The sequence below is a fragment of the Elephantulus edwardii genome, unplaced genomic scaffold, assembly GCF_000299155.1.
Source record: "Elephantulus edwardii isolate Elephantulus edwardi_28Jun2011 unplaced genomic scaffold, EleEdw1.0 scaffold00026, whole genome shotgun sequence".
NCBI lineage: Eukaryota > Metazoa > Chordata > Mammalia > Macroscelidea > Macroscelididae > Elephantulus > Elephantulus edwardii.
In genome coordinates this window covers 6786639-6797381 of record NW_006399776.1, presented here as the reverse complement: position 1 = coordinate 6797381, position 10743 = coordinate 6786639, and the positions used below count along the sequence as shown (strand labels likewise).

The 10743-nt window shown below is 42.4% G+C and overlaps 1 protein-coding gene across 1 annotated transcript in view; it reads left to right on the top strand.

The window, feature by feature from the left end:
- The first annotated feature begins 1554 nt into the window (after positions 1–1554).
- The window catches only part of IVD (isovaleryl-CoA dehydrogenase), a 30526-nt gene continuing 21337 nt past the window's right edge, over positions 1555–10743 (top strand). Inside the window, exons 1-3 of the mRNA XM_006883018.1 lie at positions 1555–1707; positions 5919–6008; positions 6218–6269. Coding sequence (XP_006883080.1) covers positions 1555–1707; positions 5919–6008; positions 6218–6269 — 295 coding nt within the window. The remainder of the gene's footprint in view (positions 1708–5918; positions 6009–6217; positions 6270–10743) is intronic.

The window sequence follows — 10743 nt, the reverse complement described above, 5'->3', positions numbered from 1 at the left end:
ACGACTATTTAATGCCTGAGTGGTGAAAACATGTTACCCACTCTGCTGCTAACCTTGAGTTCAGAGGTTTGAATGTCCCCCAAAAATCCCTCAGAAGAACTACTTCCCAAAATTCCTTAACAAGGAATGTGGCTTACAATAAATACATGGCCAAAGGTGTTAGTGTTTTAGAAAGAACTTAAGAGTTCTTTACAGGAGGGAATTCTTAAAAGGTTTAATGTTAAAGAAATATTTGAAATGCTAGTGTTAAAATTCACTGATCTTGTTAACATTAACCTGCTGACTGAACCTGGGAACTGGGGATCTGTATGTGAATGTATTGGTGCCTCAGACAAACGTGTTAACTTATGTTAAAAAAAATCTAAGTAAATTTCTGTTTTTGTACTATTTATGAATTAAAAATCTTCACAAATAAATTTTGATTCTAAAAAAAATAATCCTTCTTTCATAAAGTATAAATCAAGTCACATTACATAACAGAGCAAATTTAGCTAACTTGTGATTAATGTGCACATTGGAGCACTACTTTCCCTATCTTAATATCCCATTATTTGCTTGATCTTTTATTCCTATGTACTGGACATTTGGGAGGTCTGTTGTGTGCAGTAGACTAAATTAGCAAAATCAGCAGTTTGAGTCCACCAGACTGCTCCAGGGCAGAAAGAACAGAGAATCCACTTCAACAGATTTGCAACCTTCTGCTATGAGCCAGACACACTCTTACTCATGACTCTTAGATGCATAAATACAAACATGTATACATAAAATTGTCTCTTAAATACATAGATGTTACAACATAGATGTTGGTGGCAATTTACACTGAGTAGGAGGCACAGTGGTTAAGTGCGTTGGCTCCTAATCCTCGATTGTACCTGAAATCCATAATGCCCTTGAGGGGAAGATGAGGCAATCTGCACTGACAAAGGCTTACAACCTTGGAAACCCTAAGAGCACTTCTACCCTGATCTATAGGGACACTGTGAGTTTAAATCCACCCCACTGCAATGGTTTGGTTTACTGAGCTTTGGGGAGAAATAGAAACTGCAGTTTTAACACTTTGCTGTTAAGTGATGCTATTTCCACACAAGGGAAATAATATTATTTCCAGCCCAAAGAAAATAATCTTTTTCTCAGTGGCACAGTCCGTAAAGAGTTGCGCTGGTTACCCAAAGGTGGAGCCTCTCGGTGGGTTCAAATCCACCAGCTGCTGCACTTAATCTCATTCCATGTGATTTACAGCTTCTTGAACCCGCCGGAGGCTCAGCTATGGGTCAGTTCCGACTCCACCGAGCTTTAGTTTGTGTTTCCCTCCTTCTCCAGCTGACCTCGGTCTGGGAACACGTGGCCCACTTCCCGCAGGCGTGGCCCGAAGCCTCCGGGGATTGGTTTGTGTGAACGCCAAGGGTAGAACGGCCTTCAGCCGGTAGCGAGCGGTGATAGGCTGCTGGGGGGCCCACCCTCCCTCCCTGATTGGACCCGGACCCTCCCTCCCTGATTGGACCCGGGCAGTGAAGCCTGGGATTGGGGTGACTCGGTGGCGTTCACTGAGCAGAGATGGCGACGGCTGCTGGGCGCCTGGGGTCGTGCATGGTCAGGTGGAAGCTGCGGCCGCTCTTGCCGCCGCTTGCCGGCTTCATGCCGCGGCGAGCCCACTCGCTGTTGCCCGTGGATGATGCCATCAACGGGCTGAGCGAAGAACAGAAACAGGTAGGAAAATGGGCAGTCGCCCCTCCAGCAACGAGGCCTCCCGCGCAGGCCCCCGTCAGCCCTGTTGACCGCCGCGCGCACTTCTGCTCAGCGTCCTCTCAGCCACGGCTGAGGTCAGTGGAATTCCGGGGTCGAGGACAAGACACTGGACTTCACCCTTTGGGCTCAGACCTCTGGAGGAAAGATTTGAGGCAGCGAGGCAGCAAGGCAGGGTTGCATCTGATGAGATGAGAGAGGAAAGCTGTGAAGCTGACGGTGGTGTGTGCATTGGCTGGAGCACTCCCCAGGTGGGGCACGAATTACTGCCGGTCCATTCCGACTCCGACTCCGCAGTGACTCCACGTGGGCGGGCTAGAAAGGCCCAGGAGGGCTTTCAAGACCTTGACTTTTCAGGAATGGGTTCCTGCTGAGTTCGAGCGAGTTAATACTTGGCGCACTTAACCCATTTGTGGCATCCAGGAACTCCTGTTTGTGACAGAAGGGCTTTCCGTCTTTATAAAGCTACTTGCAACTGGGCCATTAGCTAAGGCTTAGTTTCTGAAAGATGACCTTTGTCATAGCTGTTTAACAGCTGATGAAATTATATAACCTGCTAATTACTCCTTAGCCAGTTGTATCAAACCACAAACGAGAAATTGAAATATGTGCTTAAAAATGTGCTCTCTGGAGAACTAAATGGATTTCCCTTGTTATTAGGTGCTGTCAAGTTGAGTACGACTCATAGCGACCTTATAAACAACAGATCTGAACCCTGCCCTATCCTGTGCCCTCCTCAGTCTCTGGCACTCTTGTTGCAGTGACTGGCAGTCCACCTGGTTGAGGGTCTTCCTCTCCTTTTGACTTGTGACTCACAGTGAACCTATGAGCAACAGATAAGAACCTTGCCCTATGGGATTCTACTATGGCTCTAGATAAGAATCCCCAAACTAAAACTATTGCTCTCAAATCTGTTCCAAATTACACTGACCCTTCAGGGATGGAGTGGAACTGTCTCATAGAATTTCCAAGGCTGAAATCATTATTTTTGAGTGAAGGTTTAGAAATCATCTTGATTTTTTTCATACAATCATTCATAGACATTTTGTTTTATAACATTAACTGCCAGTGATTAATGTAATTAATGACAATGTTTGATAAACTCCATACTGTGATGCCTTTCCCTGCACCCAGTGTGTCTTTTCATTAATTTTCATTCCTCTTGTCTATTCATTACTTGTTGATCCCCTCTCCCACCTTTTCATTCCTGGAAACTATCCAAGAATGCTTCTGTCTTTCCCTAGCTTTTCCACCTCCAACCATGAAATAATTTTTAACAAATAGTACATAATACCATATATAATGTTAAACACTATCCCTAACTGTAAACACTACCCTAACCCTAACTGTAACCCTAACACTAAAGCTAAAGTAACCCTAACCTTTACCCTAAACCTCAGCCTCAACCTCACTCTAACCCTAACCTTACTCCTAACCCTAACCCTCCCCCTAACTCTAAACCTCATGCTAAACCTCACCTTCACCTTCACCCTAACTCTAACCCTGGCAACAACTTAGTCATAGTATATGCGTTGTTTGAGGCCTTTCCCTAGCTTTTTATAGTTGTGGTTTTATACCATAATTGTCTTTTTGAGGCTGATTTATGTCATAATTCAGCATAATTTGTTCTAGATTCATCCATGTTGTGTAGTTTTTCGTGAATTCTTGATCATTACTCAGTGTTACATAATACCATAGTTTCTTTAGCTATCATCAGTTGAGGGGTATTTGGGTTGTTTCCAACTCTTTGCTATTGTGGATATGTATGTGTTAGTTTGTGTCACAGCCCTTATTTCTTTGGAATATATACCTACTAGTGAGTTTGCTTGATCAAATGGTGTTTCTGTTCTCAACACTTTCTAAGGAAGCACCAAACTGTTTTCCATAGTGACTGCACCATTTTATATTGTCACTAGCAGTGTATATGAGGCCTCAATTTTTCCATCCCCTCTCCAGCATTTGTTGTTTGCCGTCTTGTTAGACTTTGCTGTTGTTACCAGTACGAAGTGATTATTTCATTCTTGTTTTGTTTTGCATCTCTCTAATAGCAAATGGAGATAAGAGAGAGAACTCTGGTGGCGTAAAGGTTAAGGAGCTATGCTGCCAACCCAATGATATATAGTTCGAATCCACCAGCAGCTCTGTGGGAGAAAGATGTGCAGTCTTCTCCTGTGTGATTTACTGCCTCTGACAACCCACTAGAAGGTCAGCTATGAGTTGGTTCTGACTCAGTGGTACCAAACGACAACAATAATATCTAATGAGCACTTTCTTCTGCAGTACATATACTAAAATGGAAACAATACAGAGAACATTAGCATGGCCCCTGTGCAAGGATGACACTTAAATTCATGAAGTATTCCATGTTTCAACACTTCATTTCACATGTTGTTGTTGTCATGTGCCGGCGAGTCACTTGCGACTCATAGCGACCCTATTACAACAGCCCTAAACTCTGCTCTATCCTGTGCCAATCGCACTGCCTCTGACACTCCCATCCCGATTACCCCAGTCACTGAATCATTTCACATACTTTGAGCATATTGTTAGGAGAGGCTACTATACTTGCTGCTTTATTATTTGTCCTTATTATTATAGCAATTGTCTGTCAGTTTGCTGTACTAGGGTGACTTGTGGGTTGCTATAATACTGGAAGCAATGCCCTGGTATGTCATATGCCAGCAGGTCACTCATGGTGGACAGGTTTCAGTAGAGCTCCAGATTAAGACAGATTGGAAAGCAGGATTGACTATCAACTTATGAAATAACAGGCCTCGGAAAATCCTATGAACAATAGAGGAGCACAGATTGTGTTTGTTGTAGAGCACAGATTGGACAGAGTAACCACAGCATTGGGCTCAGGTATGTCAGAAATGATGAAGATGGCACAGGATAGGATAGATATAGGTGTGTTGTTCATAGGGTCACTCAAGTCATTCTTGACTCGATGGTACCTAATAACAGTAGCTCATGAGAGAGCTCTGATAGCCTAGTGATGATAAGAAGCTATACTGCTTGTTTGAGGACACTTGGTTCGAATCCACCAGCTGTTCTGAAGGGAGACAGAAGAGTAACCTCCTCCTGTGTGATTTTTCTGCCTCTGAAAACATGCTGGAGGTTCAGCTATGAGTCAGTTCTCACTTGACAGCACATAACAACAGTAGCTAATGATCTGAGCATTTCTTCTTTTTTTTTTCCTAGCAAAGCAAGTGAAAAAGATATATTAAGGCAAGAAGACACAGGCATAGTTGGTCAAAGGTAGGCCATGCAAAAGAGTTAAAGTGAAAAAGAAGGAAAAGAGGAAGAAGAGGAAAGGCCCAGAAAGACAGAGGTGAAGCCAAGTCCTATGGCAAGCTGTCCATAGAAAAGCAGAGAGAAAAAAAGCAAGCATTTGTTTCTTCTTGTGTTTGTTGGCCAAAACGGAAGTCTTTATGGAGGCAAACTGGTGCATCTTTCTTCCTTACAGTAACTGAGGGTTTGGACCTCTGACCTTTCCATTAGTAACATATCACTTTAACCACTGTATCATTACAGCTCCTCCAAAGGTTGGTAGGAATTGTATGTCCTAGTAGGAAATAATATCTGTAGATATAATTTCTTTTGATTCCCTCAGTCCAAAAGAGTTCACTGTTCAGTTTTTTTGCCAAGTGTAGTTGCCATGCTATCTCTGTAATCTCTGTTACCCTGGTGGCACATTGGTTAAACACAGCTGCTAACCAAAAGTTTGAGGGTCCCTACTGTGTTCTGCAATGTCACTAGGAGTTGTCATCAGAACCGCACTAAAGCAGTGAGCTTAATTTTGGGTTTGTTTTTATTTTGTGTAATTATCAAAAGACCTGGGGCAGAAAAAAAAAGTAGCGGAACAAATGAGAGAGGTGAGAAAGGTGTTGAAGAAGTCAAGAAGGAACAACCTGTCAGCTCATGCAGAGCCTCTGAGGCTTGGGTAAGGACTGAGCTGTGTTTCATCCAAGGTACAAGGGAAACATTGAATTATTTTATGTAAGGAAGGGAGTGAAGACAGTCTCCAAGGAGGTATAAACTGGTGTGGTCTCTAATTTTCATTCTGTGGTTTAATAAAGTTGTTTATTATCTGGAAGACAATTTTCCTAAGTATATCCTCAATACTGGAAAACTATCTTGAGTAGCAATATCTTGGTTTTACTCTCTCCCTCTAGCTTCGTCACAACATGAGTAAGTTCTTTCAGGAGCATTTGGCTCCCAAAGCCCAGGAGATTGATCAGTGCAATGAATTCAAGAACCTTCGAGTAAGTTGTAAGACCCAAGCCTTGGGGGATGGGGGTGGTCAGGGGAGGACTTGCGGGGCGGTCTGTGGGAACTGGGCTGGCTGGGAATTGTACTGCAGTGTGAATGACTCACCTCCCTAAGAATGTAGCTTCACTCTCTGCAACATTTGAGTCTCATTGTTCAGACACCTGTGACTGACTGCTTTCTCATAACTCCATTCTGTTGACAGGAGTTTTGGAAGCAATTGGGGAACCTGGGAGTATTGGGCATCACAGCTCCTGGTAAGTATCCTTTTCCTCAAATAGAGCTTTTCTTGTATGACATTTAGCATGATTTTTAGGCAGATCTTTCAGCCAGTTCATTCTGGTTTAATCCCTGATTCATCATTGCTGATAATTTGCAGTCCACCCCTGCAGCTATACTGAAGTGGAGTCTATATTTTAACAAGACAGAAGGGCATTGTGGTGTCTAACCACAGACTGCCACAAGGACAAACAAATTTGTTCGGAAAAGTGCAGCCAGAGTGCTCCTTGTATTTGTTAAGTGTCCTTGAGTAAAGTACATATCATAGCGACCCTATAAACAACAGATCTGAATCCTGTCCTTTCCTGTGCCTATCTTTCACTGACCCTCCACCCTTCCAAGCATGATACCCTTTTCCAAAGAATAGCCTTTCACCCCAGCAACAATAGCAAAGTTCAACAAGGCAGCAAACAACAAATACTGGAGAGTCTGTGGAGAGATTAGAACTCTTATTCACTGCTAGTGGAAATGTATAATGATGCAACCACTGTGGAAGGCAGTCTGGCACTTTCTCAAAAAATTGAAAGTAGAAATACCATTTAATCCAGCAATTCTGCTACTGGGAATATACCCTCAAGAAACCAGAGCCGTGGCTCAAACAGATGTATGCACACCATGTTTATTTTTTGCATTATTCACAAGAGCAAAGAGATGGACGTAAACCAAGTGCCCATCAACAAACAAATGGATAGAAGAACTATGGTACTTTGATACAGTGGAATATTATGCTGCATTAAAAAACAGTGAACTCAGAAAACACTACACAACATGGATAAGCCTGAAGGACATTATGCAGAATTAAATATCTCAATCACAAAGTGACAAATACTGCCTAATACCACTGTTATAAAAGAGGACTGACATAGGGTATTGGGGGGGAAACAGGAAAAAAGTGGATAGATAATGAACACTGCACTGGAACAAATGAGGGGAAGACTGAAAGGAATATGTTGGGCACTATATGTATGACAACAATCTGAATCAAGAGGTGTACTGCAAAGTGGACTTGGGAGGACAAAAGAAGGGGGGTGGTCGAAAATGTGCAACGGTGAATGAAAAAAACCCCGCAAAGAATAGCTTCTCCTAGCAACATGTCCAAAGTATGAGAGATGAAACTTTGCCATCTTTCCTCCAAGGAGCACTCCGATTGCACCTTTGCCAATACACATCTGTTTGTTCTTTTGGCAGTCTATGGGATATTCGATTGTTTCTACATTGTGTTGGATCACCTTTCTTGGGAATGGGAACAAATAAGGACTTTTTCCAATCCTTTGGCCAGATCCAGATAGCTGTCCTCTAAATTTCTTGTCATAGACTATTGAGCACATCAAGGGCTGCATTTATTAATTGAAAGAAGTCAGTTGGTATCCCGTTGATTCCTGGGGCCTTATTTTTTGCCAAAGCCTTCAATGCAGCTTCCATTTCCTCCTTCATTACCATTGGCTCCTGCTCAGATGGTACTTCCTGAAATTTTTCCATTTCCATCAGTTCTTTTTGGAACAGTGACTGTGTATTCCCTCTATCTTCTTTTGGTGTTTCCTGGGTCCTTTAACACATTCTTCCCTTTTTATTCTCCAATTACAGCTCTCTGCGCATTCCATTATAAAACCTGGCTTTGTCTTCTCTAGCTGCCCTTTGAAGACTTCTGTTCAACCCTGTTACTTCAACATGTTCTCCCTTTGTTTTGGCTTCTCAATGCTCTAGTACAATTTTCAGAGTCTCTTCTGACATCCATTTCATTTTTTTCTTTCTCCCCTGTCTTTGTAATGACCCTTTACTCTCTTCATGGATACTATCCTTGATATCATCCCACAACTCATCTAGCTTTCAGTCATTGGTGTTCAATACTTTAAATCTATTCTTGATGATTTTAAATTCAGATGGAATAGACTCAAGACCATATTTTGGTTCTCATGGACTTGTTTTCATTTTCTTCAGCCTCAATTTGACCTTGCACATGAGTAATAGGTCATCTGACCCACAGTCCTCCCGGGCCTAGTTTTGACTGGCAATATTTAGTTTCTCCTTCCACATATATAGTCAATCTGATTCCTATGCAGCCTATCAGGTGAGGTCATTGTGTAAAGTCAGCATTTGTGTCCTTTAAAAAATATATTTGCAGTGGACAAAATTCAATCATTCTATTTCTAGCCTCATTTCTGTCACCAAACTCATATTTTCCTGCACTATTCCTTCTTCATTGTTTCCAACTTTTGCATTCTCTTGGAGAAAGTGCAGCCAGAGTGCTCTTTGGAGTCAAAGATGACAAATCTCACATACTTTAGGCGTGTTGCTAGGAGGGGCTGCTCCTTGGAGAGGGTTGTGATACTCAGAAAGCCAGAGGGTCTGTGAAGGAGAGAAAGACCCTCAATTAAGTGGATTGGCACAATGATTGCTGCAGTGGGCTCTAAAGTGTCAGGAAGTGTGAGTATGCCACAGGATAGGACAGAGTTCATATCTGTTATTCATATGATTGCTGTGGGTCATACTCAACTTGATGGCACTTAACAACAACAACAATGGAATATTCAGTATTCTTTTTCTATACCACAACTCAAAGGCATCGATTCTTCTGTCGTTCACTGTCTATCTGTCAGATACATAGCAAGTAATTGAAAAGACCATGGGCTGGATCAAGCACATCTTGGTCTTCAGACTGACATCATTGCTCTTCAGTATTTTGGAAAAGTCCCTAACAGTGAACTTGCCCAAAGCAATACATCTCTCAATCTCTTGACTGCTTTTACCAAGGTTGTTGGGTATAGATCCAAGCAAGGTGAAATCATTAACAATTTCAAACCTTTCTTTATCAATCATGATATTGCCCACTGACCCAGTGGTAAGGACTTTTGTCTTCTTGATCTTAAGATGCAATCCATATTGAAAGCATTAGTCTTTGATTTTCTGCAACAAGTGCTTCAGATCCCACTCGCTTTCAACAAGCAAGGTTGTGTCGTCTGCATAACGCAGGTTATTGATGAGCCGTATCCGATCCTGATGCCACATTCTTCTTCATGGAGTCTGGCATCACAGTTATTTGCAAAGCATACAGATTGAATTGTATTTAAATGTCAGTTCAGCCCGAGGGCCTAGTGTTGTCTTTTATTTTGTAGGAACATTCTTCTAAGTTGTACTGCACTCTTCTGTCAAATTGCCATTCTGAGGTAATCTGGGTTTGCCGTGAAGCTGAACCTTGCGCCATTGGGAGGTCAAATGCTGTAACGGTTGCCCATGGCAGTATTTTCAGTGTTAGCCATAGTTTATTATGATCCACACAGCCTTTGAATAGTCAGTAAAACACAGATATTCTTCTGATATTCTCTGTTTTTAGCCAGGATCCATCTGACCTCAACAATGATATCCCTGGTGCCACAGCTTCTTCTAAACCCAGCTAGTACTTCTGGAAGTTCCCTTTTGTTTGCATGTGGTTGATATTAATGATGTTGTTCGATCATATCCATATTCTGTTGGATCACCTTTCTTGGGGATGAGGATAAATTTGGATCTCTTCCAGTCAGTTGGCCATGCAGCTGTCCTCCAAATTTCCTGGCATTGACTAGTGAGCAAGTCCAGGGTTGCATCTGCTAGTTGAAACATGTCAATCAGTATCTCATCTATTCTGGGGGCCTTATTTTTGCCAGTGTCTTCAGCACAGTTTGATTTTCTTCCATTGTTACCATTGGCTCTTGTTCATATGGTGCTTCCTGAAATTTTTCAGTGTCAACCAGTTCTTAATGATACATGGACTTTATTCCTTCAATTTTCTTTTAATGCTTCATAGGTCAAGATTTTGCCCATGGTGTCTTTCAGAATTGCAACTTGAGGCTTGAAATTGTTCTTCAGTTCTTTTAGCTTGAGAAACACTAAGCAGGTTCTTCCCTTTTTGTTCTCTGCCTCCAGCTCTTACCACATTTCTTGATCTCTAAACTCTGTACTATAATGGGTTTGGGGCAGTAGCACAAGAATCAGGTATGACCTTAAGAAGACTGACTGCCTTTGGTCTACAGCTTGGCTCTGGGGCTCATTTGGTGGTAGAGGGGAGAGGCCTAGAGCTGAGTCCACCCAGTGTCTTTGTGGGTCTTAAATACTTGCTTCCAGGGAATAAAGGTGGGGACTGGTGGGCCATAGTTAAGTTGATAATCTCTGAGCCAGAGACACAACCTTCCTTGCAATGCCCAGAATTACTGCCTTTATTACCAGTATCCTTATAAATCATAACAGGGAATATCTTCAGGTGAACATTTGCAAATGATGACTTTAGCAAGTCATTCTGCAATACTGCATGTGATACATATTGTTGTTGTTATGTGCCGTCAAGTCGCTTGTGACTCATAGCGACCCTATGTACAACAGCCCTAAACTCCGCTCTGTCCTGTGCCAATCGCACCGTCTCTGCTACACCCATCCCAATTACCCCAGTCACTGAATCAGTCCACCTCATAGAGGGCCTTC